Source organism: Ziziphus jujuba, chromosome 4 (assembly GCF_031755915.1).
Source record: "Ziziphus jujuba cultivar Dongzao chromosome 4, ASM3175591v1".
Classification (NCBI taxonomy): Eukaryota; Viridiplantae; Streptophyta; class Magnoliopsida; order Rosales; family Rhamnaceae; genus Ziziphus; species Ziziphus jujuba.
Genome location: NC_083382.1, coordinates 27,151,403 through 27,169,093, shown reverse-complemented (window position 1 = coordinate 27,169,093; position 17,691 = coordinate 27,151,403). Strand labels below are relative to the sequence as shown.

General features: G+C 34.4%; 4 protein-coding genes across 4 annotated transcripts; 3 read left to right on the top strand and 1 right to left on the bottom strand.

The window, feature by feature from the left end:
* The first annotated feature begins 1,394 nt into the window (after positions 1-1,394).
* On the top strand, positions 1,395-4,947 carry LOC107416553 (uncharacterized). The gene is made up of 5 exons (XM_016025062.4): positions 1,395-1,812; positions 1,906-1,950; positions 2,132-2,425; positions 2,531-2,709; positions 4,430-4,947. The coding sequence occupies exons 1-5, from the start codon at positions 1,602-1,604 to the stop codon at positions 4,604-4,606; spliced, it is 906 nt and encodes a 301-aa protein (XP_015880548.3). The 5' UTR covers positions 1,395-1,601; the 3' UTR covers positions 4,607-4,947.
* Positions 4,948-6,481: 1,534 nt separating this feature from the next.
* On the top strand, positions 6,482-8,259 carry LOC107416555 (uncharacterized). Its single transcript, XM_016025064.4, has one exon. It carries the CDS (start codon positions 7,021-7,023, stop codon positions 8,131-8,133), a length of 1,113 nt encoding a protein of 370 aa, XP_015880550.4. The 5' UTR covers positions 6,482-7,020; the 3' UTR covers positions 8,134-8,259.
* Positions 8,260-8,415: 156 nt separating this feature from the next.
* On the bottom strand, positions 8,416-12,543 carry LOC107416554 (uncharacterized). Its single transcript, XM_016025063.4, has 9 exons — positions 12,071-12,543; positions 11,582-11,628; positions 11,345-11,447; positions 10,872-10,958; positions 10,230-10,313; positions 9,568-9,621; positions 9,047-9,127; positions 8,800-8,845; positions 8,416-8,677 (listed from the first exon to the last, which is right to left on the bottom strand). The coding sequence occupies exons 1-9, from the start codon at positions 12,401-12,403 to the stop codon at positions 8,610-8,612; spliced, it is 903 nt and encodes a 300-aa protein (XP_015880549.1). The 5' UTR covers positions 12,404-12,543; the 3' UTR covers positions 8,416-8,609.
* A 3,106-nt stretch (positions 12,544-15,649) lies between these two features.
* LOC107416562 (uncharacterized) lies at positions 15,650-16,448 on the top strand. Its single transcript, XM_016025071.4, has 3 exons — positions 15,650-15,781; positions 15,930-16,018; positions 16,120-16,448. The coding sequence occupies exons 1-3, from the start codon at positions 15,758-15,760 to the stop codon at positions 16,265-16,267; spliced, it is 261 nt and encodes an 86-aa protein (XP_015880557.1). The 5' UTR covers positions 15,650-15,757; the 3' UTR covers positions 16,268-16,448.
* The last annotated feature ends 1,243 nt before the right edge of the window (positions 16,449-17,691 follow it).

Below are 17,691 nucleotides of genomic sequence, written 5' to 3'. Positions count from 1 at the left end.
GTTACAGCCATATCCATAGACCATTGTGATTATCATAATGGGCCTCACCCCCATTGGGTTATGCCTTGTGGCAAAATTTATTTTGTCCTTAAGCGTTTCATAACTCACAGTGGAGGGAATTGGTATTTCATTTCTTTCTAATTTTTTTAAAATTCAAAAAAGGGACTCTCACTTTATTGCATGGTTGCCAAGAATTTTGTTTTTTTTTTTGGGTGGTTGTTGTGAACTCCTGTCTAGCAAATATCCAAAAATCTTATTTCCTGGAAATTGACAATCCTTGTACAAAATTATATCTGTTTTCTTGTGTCTCAATCCCTCAGCCTTTCAATAATTGTTTCTTTGTTCTAAATTTATTTAAGGTCAAATTTTCATTAAGAAAATCACATGCTATGAGGTTCCCAAATAGCAAAAAAGGGAGAGGCTGTGCTCAATATGATAGTGAGTTTTAGTGGAATTTTTCACAAATGAATCAATCAATTTCTCCAAGTTCCTAAAAACAAGTTTCTATGTAAGGGAAAATCTATCCACCGAAAGAAAGATGTCGGGGAAAATCTTGATTATGCATTTGAGATTCAGATCCCTAAAATTGGTTACACTATTTTAATATGTATGCACCACTGAGAGTTCAGCCTTAGCTTGCTTCAGTAATTCTACACAAATTTAGGTGACCCACCTACTGCCCACCAATCAGAATCTCATTTATTTGCTAACAATTTTCTTCAGGCCATTATATGTCAATCATGCACGGACTCTCATATATTACCTGTGGGCAGAGTGTGAAGTTGTAGTACTAATTGTTTGCAAGAACACTGTCAAGGTTGTAGTTTTCAATTTTTTTTTTATTTTTTATTTTTCCCTTCAGGGATGAGAATGAAATTGCACGTAATTGATTTTAAGCATATAAAATACTTATTAATTAATAAAAAGTAATCCAAATTAATTGGAAATTGTTAAAAATTTTATTCAACTTTTACTTGTATTCAGAAGGAAGGAATTTTGTGGCAAATGTTTACCTGTGGCTTTTCCTGGCAGGGGATGTTTAAATTGAGAATTGAAGGGTAGACATCCTTTTGTCCCCTGGCATATTCTTGAATTTGGAGAGAAAAAAAAAATGCTAAAAAAAAAAATGGAAAATATTTTCATTTTTTTGTTTTCCTTTGAAAGAAATATTTCGTGATAGTTGATAAGAATTGAGTTATAGACTTATTAATTTATACATTGATGTTGAAAGTCATAACATGCATACTGAATCTTATATCTGATTTTCTATTTACCTCTTTTTGTAACCAAAATAATTTGAACAAATTTCAAGATCTACCATCATGTAACATCAAGTAAATAATGCAAATAAAAAATGGCAACCTCAGATTCCAGTTAAGGATATGCCAAAAAGAAAATACTTTTCAAACATGAAAGTTTTGCTCTCAGTTCCATTACAGTTGTGCTTTGCTGATGTGACATCTAGTTATCATAGAATTTAGATACACATAAAAAATAAAAAAATAAAAATAAAAAACTCTGCTACATTGATAGAGCAGAACAAGTAGAAACTATAATAACCTTAAAATCTCATCAATATCTAATTGCATGAACATAAACCAATGGAAAAATCTCCATATACTTCCCGTCGACGAGAAGAAGCAGAGTTCAATCTGAGAGAATGGGGTGCCAAGGCCAGAATTAGCCGCGAAAACACGAATTCGAGAAGGTATTCAGCATCATATATCAGAAGTTTTAGAGAAGACGCAAGGTCTTTCAGATCAAGCATAACCATCTCTAGCACTGCTTCTTCACCAGGCTACTGCTTAAGAGGTTAGAGGTACCCCTCCTCTGTTTTTTTCCATTCTGAAAACTAAGTTTTGGCCCTCACTATTTCCCTCAACTTCTTCCATTATTTTTTCGCAGATGAAATTGACCCATCTACATACTCATTCACCACTGCTCTCCAAGGTAAAGAGTTTTTGATGTTTTTTCCTGGAAGTACTTTTCTTGCTTTCATAAAACACTTTTTTCTATAAGTTTTATCCTGTAACTATTATTCTCACGATCATGAAATGTGAATCTCAGTTGGGTTTGTTTTTGAATTACAAAAGGGTATTTTTTTTTTTATTTTTTTTTTTTATCCTTGCAGCATTGCAGGCAAGGTCAGTCTACAATAGTTGGGAATGCTTATCCCCAGATGGGTTTGCTTTGAATTCAAAATGGAATGAAGCAGAGAAATATATATGCAACCCTCTTTCGGGAGAGGTTCCAATGGAGTGTTTATCAGCAAAAACACTCAGTGGAAGATCATTTCGTAACTTAACAAATAGAATAACAATGTCAGCTCCTCTCATTTACCCTTCCCATTCTAGACATTTCCAAACTAGGCCTCCTAATCCTAATACAGTACATGAAGATGTAGTTCATCCTGTTCCAATCCCAGGTTCTTTTCTTTTATTACTGTTTGTTTTTTCCGGTTCATATATTTGAAGGGGTTGTTTAGATTGTGTTGAGCTAAAAATCTTCTCTCTGTTTTCTCTATTTGCAGAAAAGAAAATGGGAAGTATGACTAGGGATGTTGGAACTCAAAGCACTCCACCTGATCTTAGTTCAAGTAGTCCTAGTCCTGCTTCGACCCCTCCCATTGTAGAGAGATCGTTAAAACGTTTTGGACTTGAAAATGGAGATTCACCAAATTCATATGCAAAATTAAAATCTCAGCAAGAGGTATGTTTTTTTGGAATATTAGGCATCATTATGAATAATTAACAAAAAAAATTAATTATTATGGTTAGCTCAATAAAAGAAATAGATGTAAATATCAAGAAGGCTCATTTTTCCCATTTTCATTTCTGCTATAGTTTTAAGCCGTACCAGAGATATGTTTAGTAGTACTCAAGATTCTAAAATAATGACAAAAAAAGCAACAAAAGATGATTATGCCTTATACTTTGGTTTTAGGTCTTTTTTTTCGTTATGTATTTTTCATGTACCGGACTTGAGAAAGAGATGAAAAAAAAGCATTTGCAAAACGTCGGTGTGTTTCTCAAGATGGGAAACTAAATTTAGGATATAGAATAGAATAGGTGTAGCATATAATTGTAGTATATAAATTTCCTCACATTCTTAGGTGAGGGACTCATAAATCGAATTGGTCCCCCAAGTTATGGTGTGCACATGCCCTCTCTAGTCTTGTACTCCTCAAGTAGCCTGCTTTTTTACCACGTATAATAGTAATTGGTCTTTGTGTTTCAAGAAACACTTTTTTGTTTTTCTGCAAAAAGAAGAGAGAGAAAAACAAAAAAAAAGAAACGTGTTTTCTCATAGGCTGAAAACCCGGATGACTTATTTTGGGAGTTCAAAACAAGTTGCAGAAATTAATTCACCGTATCCATCATAGATTCACAACACTTTTTATTCCTTGAGCCGTGTATGAATTCCTGTATTTTGTTTTGTCATCCTTTCTTTTGTTTTACATGGAAGCACTGAAGATTCTTTGATGAAAATGGTAAAAGGATTCTCAGAATTAGTTTTCTTTTGGGGGTTCATAATGGAAAATGCCATTTCGCTGTTTTGGTTTTAGGAAAGATGGCCTTGTGTGTTTCAGGGCTGGTTGCTTTAATGATTGCATTTTCGCAGTATATTTAGGGAAATACTCCAATTGCACCTTGATGTTACATCCTGTAAACTAAACTATAGAATTTGAGGCAATATTGTGACTGATATCTGATGGTTGTTAGGTGAAAGTGACAATTTGTGTTCACATTCACGTCTACTTCATCTTTGCTTAGGTTTTGAAAAGATGGTTTGATCCTGTTTTAGCTACTTGGTACTTGCATCCTATGTTAGTCATGTACATATTTATAAATATTAATGAAACTGCGCACCCAAAGTAGAAAGGAAGCAGAAAAAGAAACCAAAATTTAATCGGTGTAACTACTACACAGAGACCATTTAGATGAGTATTGTTCAACATAATATAATATCTATTGTTTGAGGTTGTTGATATAGTAGCACTTCCAATCAATTTAAGTTTTTTTTTTTTTTTGGGGGGGGGGGGGGGGGGGGTAAATGATGGTAATTCATTATTACCATTGATCATATTTGGGCTACTAACTAAATATGGCTGATAAGTATGTGATAATACAATTATTAAGGTCATACATAAATAGCAAATAGTCAAAGTTTCTCAGCTTGAAGAACTTCCAAGGCTAACAGAAGCACAAGCCAATGGAATTCGGATGCTTGAAAAAGCTTGATGAATTTAGTTGATCCAGAAGTTTCATTATTGTTGCTTCTCATAGAATTAACTGTGGAGATCTGGAATAAAAACTAGAAAGATCATGTCAGATTAAAATTTTCTAATTCTGTCAAATTGAAAAAGATAATTAAGCTATCAGAGACAAAAGTAGAATATAGGCATTGATGAGAGTGTGCATTAGTGCAGGTAAAAATGCCAGAAACAAGAGAGAAAGAAGAAACAAAAAGAGAAGAGGGAAAGGAAAAAGATGAGCAAAAGCAGCAGAGTCAAGGAGGGTGTTTGTCATGGATGAGAAAAAGGCAGAGAGAGAAACACAAACCGAGAAAGAAGAATATCTTTGCCCTCCGTCTTAAAGGGTGCTAGAAAATAAAGCTGAAACTGGAAAAAAAAGAATATTGGTCGAATGGTTGGGAGATTCTCTTTCCTCTCTCTATCAACAGAGATCTTGCAGGCCCAGGTCACTGCATGAATGTGTCTGCCATTGATAGAGAAATTAAGAACAATCATCAAAGATGGGTGGGAGTGTATATCATTTCTATTATTTTCTTTTTTTCTGACTTCTGATTTCTTTAATTGTAGTAGTAGAGCCCAGGTGATGTTATATTTTGTTCTTTTCGTGGTGAAAGTTGGCTGCAAGCTTAAATGTTCACGTGCATGCTTTTGTCCGTGCTTTAACAATGGAAAAAAAGCTCTGTCTCTGTCTCTGTCTCTGCTCTATCTCTCTCTCTCTCTCTCTCTCTCTCTTTTATATACAAAAAAGATTAGTAAAATAAGAAATGGGTTTTGAACAGTTTTAAAATATATGCTCAAGGGCAATTTTGAAACTGATTATATTGGTTTTGGGTATTGACAAACGACTTCATATCATGCCAAGACAGCAGTGAGTACTGAATATATTTTGCTGGATATCTATTGGGAAAACAAAAATAATTGATTCATTTAGATGATTAATTATAGAAAAGATTTCAGAAATTAGAGTTAAATTTCTCCTGAAGCTAGAAAATTATGGCAAAAATCATCATTATGACACTATGTTTGCGGTCTTGGGAACTTTAAATCTCCAAAAAATTCATTGATTGCCATAATGATGCCAACAAGATATTTTGATGACTGAGCTGACATAATCTGATAACTTTGCCAAAGAAAGTAGTAATGCAGATGAAGAGTCTCCGGTTTTAGTGATGGTCTTCCCAGATACAAAGCAATCAAACAGCATATAGACTGACAACTTCAGTACATGTTTTCTTTTTCTTTTTGCTTTACTTTTTGGACAGTCACTAATTTGAACCTAAAGCATACCGCACCATGTCCCTTTTAAGAAAGAGATACCAGTCCGTGCTTTTGAAATTCTATAAAATTAAAATTAAAAATTTTCCTTAAGATAGCCTGGAAAATTGAATTTTCAAAACCCCAGTTTGTTATGAACTACACTAGCTAACCACATTCAGTAACATTAATATATTTTCTTTACCCTTATTTTTTTCTTTTTGGTAAATAATATATATTTTTTTTACCCTAAGATGTTGTATGTTTACTGTTTACTATAGACACGAAAGAAGTTCCAATTCTCGTGCATAAAATCACTAGAAAAGTCCCACCAAAAAAAAAAAAAAAAAAAAAAAAAAAGAAGAAGAAAAAAAAGTGGGCATTTAGAGGTCAACTTCATCAGCACTACCTTTACTACCTAGTTTTAGCAGTCAGTTCCATATTCCATCAAAGACCCAAGTCATGCATGAATGATATGGGAATTCAAATATTCTGTCTCATTGTCATTCAGTCTTTTTCCAACTTACGCATATAAATTTCTATCTTCATATGGATGAGGATGATGATACATTAATGTTTGCCAACCGAATATCAGCAATTTTTTTCCAAAAGGACTAAAGTCTGGTATAATGAATAAAACCAAGCCACTTTTAACCATTGTATTAAACTACAAGATAATTAACTTATGATGGTGATTATCCAGAGTTAGCATTGGAAATAAGTTTTGACTTTTTACAGACACTGTTTTAAAGTGTTTAATTGAAGATTATCATACGTGGAGAAAAGCTCGCAATAAGTTCTTTAAGGGACCTAAAAATAGAATTATTTGCAGAATAGGTGCATAAATTTTCAGACTCCCAGATCCTAAGACCGTTTTAATGACTCGTACAACCAACTGAAATTTGACTCTTATTATTATTAATAGAGTTACTTGGTTTAACTAATTTCTCTATATACTAATAGAAGAGAGTCAAAGGTACTGTGACTCAACATAAAGTAAAGGACCTTGGGTCCGAATGGACAGATTGGAAAATGGCATCAGAGCAGCCCAAATCCATATCAACTGGGGCTGGCACAACTTGCTGGGCCTGGGTTAATAAATTACGTTATTCTATAAAATTCCGGAAACACCCTTGACATAAGGATGTAATTACAATGACGTGCCATCGTCTCCCCCATAGAGTCCAAACTGATTTGGCGGGAAAGATCCTGATCCGTTACATGTTTGTTAGGCGTGAGCAGAGAGAGAGACACACACACACACACAAACACACTTATACACACAGAGACCTCCTTCAACCCCTGTATCCCTGTCCGCACTCATCTGCTACTAAAGCTTCTCAGTTTTCGTAACCCCCACACAAGCACAATACACAGAGACGACAGAAAGAAAAGAAAATCCAAGAAAACCATCCAAGAATCTACATCGAATTTTCTTTCACCTACTATATATATTTCCCATTTCTTTAAACCCCCCCAAAGAAAATCGATCTTCCTCTCTTTTCTCTCACATGGCGGCCAGCGACTACCTAGTCTTTTTTTCCGTCCTCCTCCTCAGTTCCTCCACATTGCAGGCATCACCTTCTCCCACCCAATCTCCACCATCTCCTCCCTCTCCATCTCCATCTCCACCTCCACCACCTCCTTCACCATCTCCACCACCACCTCCGTCACCATCTCCGCCTCCTCCTCCTTCACCATCCCCACCACCACCACCTCCTTCACCGTCTCCACCACCACCACCTCCGTCACCATCTCCACCACCACCTCCGTCACCCTCTCCACCTCCTCCTCCCGCCACCAAATCACCACCACCTTCTGTTCCTCCCATGGCCTCCCGATCTCCACCACCAGCGCCGCCTCAACATTTACCTTCTGCTTCTCCTCCAATGGATTCCCGATCATCTCGCCAACCTCCTCCACATTCTCCATCGCAATCACCTAGACATCCCCCGCCACCGCCGTTGCCCGAGCAGCCACCACCGCGACCATCCTCTCCACCGCCGACTCCGGCATCGACACAACCACCACAGCAGTTGAGCAACATAATAGACGCGCTGATTGGAGCAGGTGACTTTGGGAATTGGGTGAACATAATCTCCGGAGCGAACCCTCTGATCCTCCCTCTGAGCGCCACTCTCTTCATCCCTCAAGACGACGCCGTCAACCGCCTCCTCACGGCCGACCCATTCATGTTCCCCTACCACGTCATCCCGCAGCGCCTCTCCTTCTCCGATCTCCAGCTCTTCAAACCAAACGCTCGCCTCCCGACTCTTCTCCCTGGAAAATCCATCGTCATCACCAGCAACAACCGCTCCAATTTCAGCGTCGATGGCTCTCCGATCACTCAGCCAGACCTTTACATCACTGCCACCATCGCAGTCCACGGCGTCGGAGCCATACTTGACTACACTGTTTATGGTGACGGGCTCGATTTGTTGCCTAAACCTACTTCGGAGGGTCAGCCCCAGCTCATTAGGCCACCGCCGGGACCTTTGCTGCCGGACGGCGATAACGACGGTGAGAATAACGAGTGGAGATCGAGCATGGCCTCACAGTGCCTTGGCATTCAATTTCCGGTTGCTTTGTCGATTGCTTGTGCCGTCCTGGCTCTGGGCCGATGAAGCAAATGGGTTGGGTTATCTAGTGTTTTTCTGGGTTTATACGGAGATTACAATTTTTGTTACATTTTTTAATTGGCTTTCAATCTGAGTTTGATGGAATTTTCATACAAAGTGAATACAATATAACCCAACTGTTCATACTTTACGTACCAAAGTTTGGTTATGACCAAACTTAATTTTGCATTAATTCCATTTACATGTGTTGTGTTTGCTGTTTGAATTTTTCTACTTAAATTTCCCATTAATTCAAAAGCACAAGTACGTATATGTTGATCATGATAATGGAATCTAAATTTTGCTGCATTTGTATCATTCATTCTTTTCCAACTTATATGCATACATTTCTCTCTTCATAATTTACAAATGGAAGCATTAGTGTTTTTGCCAAACTGAATGTCAGCACAATTTTACTATAGGACTATAATGATCGAAACCAAAATATTTAGAACAATTGGATTACAAAATCAGAGTTGTTATCATGGTGATCCAGTACTGTTTGCATTTGAAATAAGTCGGACTTCGTACAGATCTTTCTCTCCCTTAGCTGCAGCAAAGAGTTCATAAATACAATAATTAGAATCATTATTAAGACTGCTAATGCTGTAAAATATTTGTGTTTCCAGCTTGGAATTAAACATTTGCTTTTAAATTGAGAGCTTAGCTCACCAACTTCAGCTGTAATCCCCGGTCCAAAGAATGAAGTGAACTTGGCCTGCAAGCACATTGGAGATTGAAAACTCAGTTTTTGGTTATTAAGGATTAACAAAATTGGACAACCCTGAACATTTTACTCCCTCAGTTCACCAAAGAAAAATTAATCAAAAAATGATCTTCATGGCGGCATCAATAGATAGTTATGTAATTATGAACATTGGCAAACTATTTTTCTAGGCTTAGCAGGTAATTACTTTACCTGTCTCCGTTCAAAATCCGACAACTGCAAAGCTTTAGCTTCAAACACCAGTACTAAAGAGTATCTACCATCTTCAGTGACCTAACCATGCAGAAAGATGAGATGGTCTCGACAAAGAATCATCCTCATGTAAAATTACTTAGCGATGTAACAAAAGTAAGATGTCTGTCACTGAATCTAAACAAACAGGGCAAAAGTAGAAACCCCTTCAACATATTAACAAAAAGTGATAGCCTCGCACAAGTTCTCACGATAAAATTCTATATATATATATGGCATGCTGGAAAAAAATCATCTAATATTATGGTCATGGTCTGATCTTTGCATGTGAAGAGACCAGTGTAAAATTCATTTTTAACTAGGACACCATAATAAAAATTGAAATAGACATGCAGTCGACATCAGAAATTGCCACAAGTCCCACTCTTTTCCCGGTTAACAACAGCGGACCCTCTTTGTTATGTTAAATAGAAAATTTAAACATTTTCCATTGGTATCAAATCTAAGTCAGAGAAACATACTTCTTCACGAATGCTTTGCAGAATAGGTGCACTTCTCCTTGGAATTCCCCCACCCTGATAAGTGAAGTAGGCAAAAAGAATTAGGCATGCAGAGATGGTTTTTATAAATACCTACAAATATAATATATATACTTATTTATATAAAGATAATCCTAAATCATCTAATTGATAACATATGGGTTATCAGACAGCCATTTGAGTTTTCAAGTAGGCTTGTGATAATAGCATTCTTTTTAACTTTTTCCTACACCAATATTTCTAATTGGCAGGAATAGTAAAATATCCCTCCTATACTACCCGAGGAATTTTAATCTCATACTTATGCTAAGGAATTACGAGCATGTTGTTTTTTGTTCTTCTACGAAGTTCGGTAAAATACAGGTTAAATCTGCATGCTTACAGGAAACTGAAGCATACAGGAAACAGAGTTTGTCATCTCACCGGAAAGATGCAATTGATAATCAAATCTCAATTTGGAAATCTAACCAATTATCCAAAAATGCATATATTTCAAATTGATGAGTTCGCTCGAACAGAAGTGATCAAAGGATCACAAGCAATTTTTTGCTTTTTCATTTTACTAATTAAGAATTCTTTTTATGCTTTGAGTTTGACCTTTTTGTTAGATTACTTATATATGCATGCTATAAGGGGTAAAGTACCTGACCATACTGGAATATCCGTTTCAATGCCTCCTCCAAATGCTGCTCATCCCCATATCGATATCTGATTACATCGTTCCTGACCTAAATATAGATGTCATCATTGAGGATATTATATTATTTGAAAAAATAAAAAAGAAGAAGAAGAAGAAGAAGAATAGTTGTCAACTCCTAAGGAATCTAAGAGGGGACTAGCAGGTAATGGCATTCAAAAATCACAAGGCCTGAATTAAGTATGAGAAAACAAAACCAATGTATATTAGTGCTGCATGATAAGCTATACGCCACAAGTATTTTCACAGGAAGAATGTTGATTAAGATTTAAATCACCCAACCTATCTTAGGCTCTTAAAAACACCATGTTGAACATTTATGACAAAAATGGGGGTGATATCCAATCAGGTACAACAAAGGAAAGAAAACAGTCAGTAGTTGGTTATCTATCTTTGAAGTAATCTTCAAGTCAAAACAGAGAGGAGATAAGCATTAAGAGAATGAAATATAAATTAAAAGCTTAAAAGATTGAGAAAAAGAAGCGTGGAGGATTCATAGCTTCCCTACTTTCCTTCTTGATAAAAAAATCTGAATTTGTGGGGTAATTCTATATATGGATTACAAGAATGAATCAATTTAGTGAATTACCTGTTTAAGAATCGGAGTGGCATATGTTTCTCTTAACTTTTCAGCATCTGAATAAGTCAAGCATGGCACCGGCTTGAGTTCAGCATACTGCAAAACAGTCCAAAGGCAATAATGTAATACAAATGGAAAGCAGATTGTTTCTTTCTCATTATCAAAAGCCCCCCTTAACGAAGAAACTTCAATTTATAAACCTATCCAAGTTCAGAAGCCATGATTCCAAGCCCATAAAGAGAATAAAAAAAAATTCAGCTACAAGTGTATGTGGCTGGTATAACCAGACAATTAGAGGATTTGCAACCCCCCAAAAAAAAAAAAAAAAAAAAAACACAGATATTTCCTATTAATTTGCATTTTCTCTTTCTATTTTCAAAATCTTATCTTTTGTCTGACCATTTCAAGTTATGAACCATTTAGCATTTCCTACAAAACTTTATCATGGATACTAGAAAACAATTAAAGAAGCTATTTATTACCTTGAGAGCCATACCAATAATTGCAAGAGGAAAGCCATAGGTCAACATCAAAGCTGACCATTCAGATCCAGGTAGTATATTAAAATATGCTCCAAAACCATACCTGCAAATTGCAGACCACAATCAATGTAAAAAAATTAAACTAAAGCTTCCGAGTATAAGGTTCTAACAAGTTTATCACAAAAAATAAAATAAAAAAAGAAGACAAGGTCCTAACAAAAGGATTCAGAGACTCACCCTAAGAGTGAAATTCCAACACTTAGACCAATAACACCAAATGAAACCTGCAACCATTGGAAAAACAAACACCATTCCATCTAATTCATCAAAATATAAAAATGAGACTCTAATCGATAGTTATTGTTATTACTATTATTATTATTATCCAAACCATAAGAAGCAACGAAAAATTAAAAAAAAAAAAAAAAAAGAAAATCAAACAATTCCATATATATAGTTTTTCCATTTATAATGCGGACGACCATTATGCATATCACAGTATTGATAATAATTTTTTATAATATTAATAATAATTTTTTAAAAAACCGTCATTAATACTATAAAAAACTGTCATGATTCAGTCCTACCATCAAATTTTCATATATATATATATATATATATATATGCCTTATCTACTTGTTTCATTTTTGTCTAGCTAGAAAGTAAAAAGAAAGGGAAAAGACAGCCAAAGCGCATAAAAAATGGAGAAGGTTACCAAGTTGATACCTTAGCAAGCGAGAATTGGTCGTCGGCGACGACGGTTTTGCCGGCGGAGGAGGAGACGGAGGAAGGCTGGGTGGAATCAGCGGCTTTAGGTATGGTCAATAGCTCCGAACGGCGTCGGGATTTGGGACCGATAGGCTCCAAGTGGATGAAGACACCGTTGGTACTGGTGGTTGTGCTTGTGCTTGGTATTGACCCGACATAGCCATGGAAATGGTGGTGATTGGGACGAGGAGGAGGATGCAGTGAGAGAAAGCAATGGCGATTCTCACTTTGTGAGCTCACGATGATGCTACCTCTCGCCGTTGCTGCCACTCCCACCGCTCGTATCGCCATTTGAGAGCTGCTTCAATTCTCTCCGAGTCACTCTCTGAGATGAGAAAAGAACCCCCCAGGGCTATGGTTTGAGATACCGACCAATTGAACTTTGCAGCTGCAATTGTTCTCAACCGCCAAATTTCCGATGACGTGTCCCCAGTTTATCCCTTTTAATTTATTAATCTCTCAAAACAATTAAAAAACAGAACAAAAAAAAATAAAAAATCAACGGGAATGATCTACCTGTTACGCAAACGACAGTAAAGAGATCGTCGTCAATTAAGAAGTTAGTATTTGAGAAAAATATACGTGAACTATTTTTTTTTTTAAGGGATGACGTGTCACAACCACTCATAATCCAACGTCTAACGTAACAATAAAAAAATAACTAAGAATATTTAGTAAAAAAAAATATATATTACAAAACAATTATAATATTTTTAGAATGAAATAAAAATCATTGAAGGAGAGAGGCAGATCGAGGAATATATGATGCATTTTTTTTTTTTTGTTTTTTTGACGGGATATGTGATGCATTGTTTAGGGGGAAAAAAAATTATCTTTGATTAAAAATAAGCAAGTCAGTTTTTGTTTCTCTAGTGCCGTCTTTCTCTCTAAAATCATATAGGGTTATATAATAATTTTGTTGTAGTGGATATTGAAGCACACATTGTAATACAAATTTGCGTCAAAGTACATGTAAATTAGAGCTAAAAATACATGTCACGCCTCACAAATTACATTTAAGGATTTTATTTTTTTTTCCAAATTTTTAGATTTTTTGCAAATTACACCTCAAATTCCACATTCATCATTTATAGCCTCTAAATTTACTGTTTTTTATACCAATACCTCCCAATTCCGTCCATTTTATAGCCTTTAAATGCCACATGAGTAGCTCATACTCTCTTAACACAAGGATATTTTTAAAAGATCAAATCATTTGGTGCCATAACATGGTAGAAACGCATTAACGCCCCACCAACTTTAATTATTTTTGTACAAAATAGTCCTAATTTTAAGTAATTTTGCACTAATATGTCGAAACTTTAAAATTATTGTAATAATATCTTCTTGTACACTGCAACAAAATCAAATGATTTTATCTTCTAAAATTATGTTTATTCTAATGAAGCATCTATTATTCATGTGACATTTAACGTTACAAAATTAATAGAAAGGCATTTAAAAAGTATCGGTGAAAAAACTGTAAACTTAAAAAGCAAATATAATAAATATAAAATTTGGAGTGTAATTTGTTAAAAAGCTAAAAAGTGGACCCTGCTGGAAAAAGTTCTACATTTAATTTAATGTTGGATAGCTAACCGTGAAATTGGATAATGAGAGAGTGTTAGTGTTATGGTAACTAAAGGCTCAATGTCCTATGTAGACTTGTGAGCCTATATCTGTATCAGAAACCATTCATTCCCCCCTCGTTGACTGGCTCAACTCAATGTAATTGAGCTGAAAATGACTCGACGAATAAGGCAGAGAGAAAGCATGGTGGAAATAGTAGAAAGGAGTCGACTTCAAATCATTATAATTTGTGTATTGGTGGCAGATATATATATATATATATATATATAATAATTCATTATCTGTGCAAATGCCTCCAACAATCCTCATACCATATATCATTTTATCTAATGCATCCTCCTCACTCATACTACTCTTTTATCGTACAAGGGAGAAAAGAAAAAAAATCTATTGTGCTCCATGAAGCAGTAAAAATTTTGTCTGGAAGAAAAGTCATTATTATTCTTTGCACGAGAAGCTATGTTACTTTTCAATCTGAGGACAGTGTGTTTTTTAAACTTTTTTACCTCCTTCAATGGCGCCCCAAAAAAAAAAAAAAAAAAAAGAGATTAGCATAAGCGCATATCGAGTAAATTTGAATTTTATTGTATCATAAAGCAAAACGTTTGTAGGTCTAGTGCGCGCTGGTTAATGCCAAGGTCATTTTTTACAGGAGTACCAATATATATTTGAAAAAATTATAAAAAATGAAAAAATGAAAAAAAAAATGGCCGTATAAAATGAAAATAGAATAAAAAAATTCCAAATCAACTAACAAATATAAAAAAAATTCAAGAAGTAAATTTCAAACTTTTAAAACCAAATCGGATCAAGTTAAACCAGGAAAATCCAAGAGATGGTATAAGATTTCCTCAAATCCAAATTTATCCAATCCAATTGTCATTTTTATTTAAATAACATAAGCTTTTAAGATATGTTACTAATTTTATGTATAGTATTACCTATTTATGTACAATACTATCCTATCTATTAATGTGTGATACTTAATTTATAGATGTTTATTAGGTAATAATTCTATTCGATTACGACCTTATCCTGCACCCCATATATACTCAAAACTTTTTTCATTATAAATTTTTTTTTCTTATAATTATTATTACTATTATTATTTTTTCTGGGATTTCACATTTCCAGCGTGTAGAAATCCTAATGCTTGGACAGGTTCTATTACAATATCAAAAATTGCTTAGACCTAAACAAAAATGAATACTACAAAGCTAAACTCTGCAAGATTGACATGAGAATGGTCGAGCTGTTACACAGAGCTGCTGCTTGTCTTATGGAGAATGGATTCTCCAGCAGAATCATTAACGAATTTCATAATTAAGTTAATTCTTGGTTTGGTAAGAAATCATTTATAATCATCCAGATTGAGCCAAATTTTAACCTCCTTTTGTTTTTGTCTAAGGAAGAAATTCCGAGGCTACCACCATAACCCTTTTTTTTTTCTTTTTTTTTTTATATGTCACGTGCTACCTATTCAAATATATTCTAGTATTGATCCATAAAGTCAAGGTCAACTAATTCAGCCAAAAAAAAAAAAAATGTCAAGGTCAACTAATTAGTTTTGGAAGAGTTGTAAACTAATTAAAAGTTATCGTCCGATGATCATATGTATATCCAAAAAAATAAATAAATAAATTTCCAATCCACAGAATTAATCAATACCACTCCTGATTACGATATAAATTCTCAAAGGAAAGAACGTTCTCATTTCTAAAAAGAAAAAAGAACATTCTTCCTTCTTTCCTTTTCTGGGACTTAACGAAAGAACCTTCCGGTCATTAAAATTTTGCCAAGTTAAGAAAACATGTGGCTAAGTACCTGGTTTTGGGTATGGTCAAATTTAAAAGCTGCCCACAGAAAATTGCACATAGCGTTTCCTATCCTATCTATGTCTCTCTCTGTATATATATAGATGTGTCAATATTCAGGAAAAATAACATATAGAAATTCATTTCAAACAGTGAAGGTTAAGGAAGCTAGACAAGTACATTTGGATTTGGGTTATTTAAAAAGAAATAGGAGGTACACAAGGATTAATAGTAGTTTGTGATGGGGCGTTGGATTAAACCAGAGGTGAGCAATGTTTTTTAGCACTATACTGAATAAAATAACCAATATAATTCTTTATTATTATTATTTATTTATTTATTTAAATTTCATTGACATTTAGACCTTTTTATGTTGGCTAATATATGTTGTCTCATTATTAACTAATAATTAGGTGTATCCGCTAATGGCTGCCATGAGCTTTGTGACGGGGATGTGTGTCTTCCAACTTACAAGGAACATTTTGACAAACCCTGATGTGAGGTAATTAAATTTGTACTAAAAATCAATTTATTATTTATAATTAGAAATGCATCATTCTAAATGATACTAAAATATTTTGAGGGGTTGAAATCAATTTGCAGAGTAAACAAAGTGAACCGTGGGATGGGAGTGCTGGAAAACAGAGAGGAAGGAAAGAAGTATGCAGAGCATAGACTCCGAAAGTTCCTTCGAACTCGTCCACCGGAGATCATGCCCGCCATCAATCACTTCTTCTCACAAGATAAATGATTTATTCATGTCCAAATCCTACCGTAAATGTGTAGGTTTTGCTTTGTTTTGAAATATTTTTTTTTTTTTTGGGGTTTTATTTTTATGGGGTTGTAAAGAGGTGATCATGAAATTCATGATGTTTTACTAGTTCTTTGATTAATAATAATGATTATCTAGCCAATTTCAATTGGCAAAAGGATATATGTATGTTTAAGTTTTAACTTTCCATGGTCTCAACGGTATAAAATTAGTTAGCCATCGATTACCATTCATCAAAGTATACCTGGCAATTCGGGTTGGTGGGTCGTGTTCGTGTCAACCCGTTTAATAATCGTGTCAAAAATGCCTAACCCGAACACGACCCATTTATTAATCGTGTCAGGTACCTAAAACACTAACCCGACCTGTTTATAAACAGGTCAACACGACACGACCCGTTTAACACGATTATTTTAACGGGTCGTGTTGACCTATTAACCCGTTAACCTGAAATTGACCTATTAACCCGAAAATTAACCTATTAACCTGTTAACCCGAAAATTAACCTATTAACCCGAAATTTTTTTTTATTTTATTTTTATTTTTATATTTTTGTTTTATTGAAGATGTATTTTTTGTTTTTAAAAAATTAGTAATAGAAAATTATTTTTATAAAATTTTTAATTTATAATATTTTTTAGTTATTAAATATTATATTAGTGATAAAATATTAATTTAAAATTAAATTTAAATGGGTTGTAATAGGTATATAATCGTGTCGGGTTGAAACTGACACGTTTAATAAATGGGTCGTAACAAGTCAATTTCGAGTTAAACAGGTCAACCCGAAAATGACACGATTAATAATCGTGTTAAACGGATTGACCCGATTATGACCCGAATCCATTTATAATAAACCCAAACCCATTTATTCCGTATCGTTTTCAAATCGTGTCGCCGTGTCATGATCCAAATTGCCAAGTCTACACCAAAGTTGATTAGAATACAAAATTAATGACAGTATCGGAATCTTATAAAAAGATTTGATGTGGGTAGTAATATATGACTAAAATAAATTAGTTTCATAATCTCAGTCTCACTATCTCAAATGACCAAAACTAGTAAATAAATTTCACGTCCTATAATTATGTGATATGGGTACATAAATAAAGGTAACAGTTCTTAATCCTACTTCAGTTTTTTTTTTTTTTTTTTTCCATTTCCCTTTTTTATTTTTCCACTTTTAGGTTAAAACTATGTGACATTATTATTACACATGATTGTAAGTCAATGAGTTTAACATGACTTATCTGTTATATACAATACTTTAGCATCTATACTAACATATTTTGGTCAATAAATTGTTAACCTCTCTTTTCTTGGTGAATAAATTGTTAAACCTCTTTCATGAGAAATTAGAAGCATTTTTATGCAAAAGTACAATTTTTAACCACTGCCATACA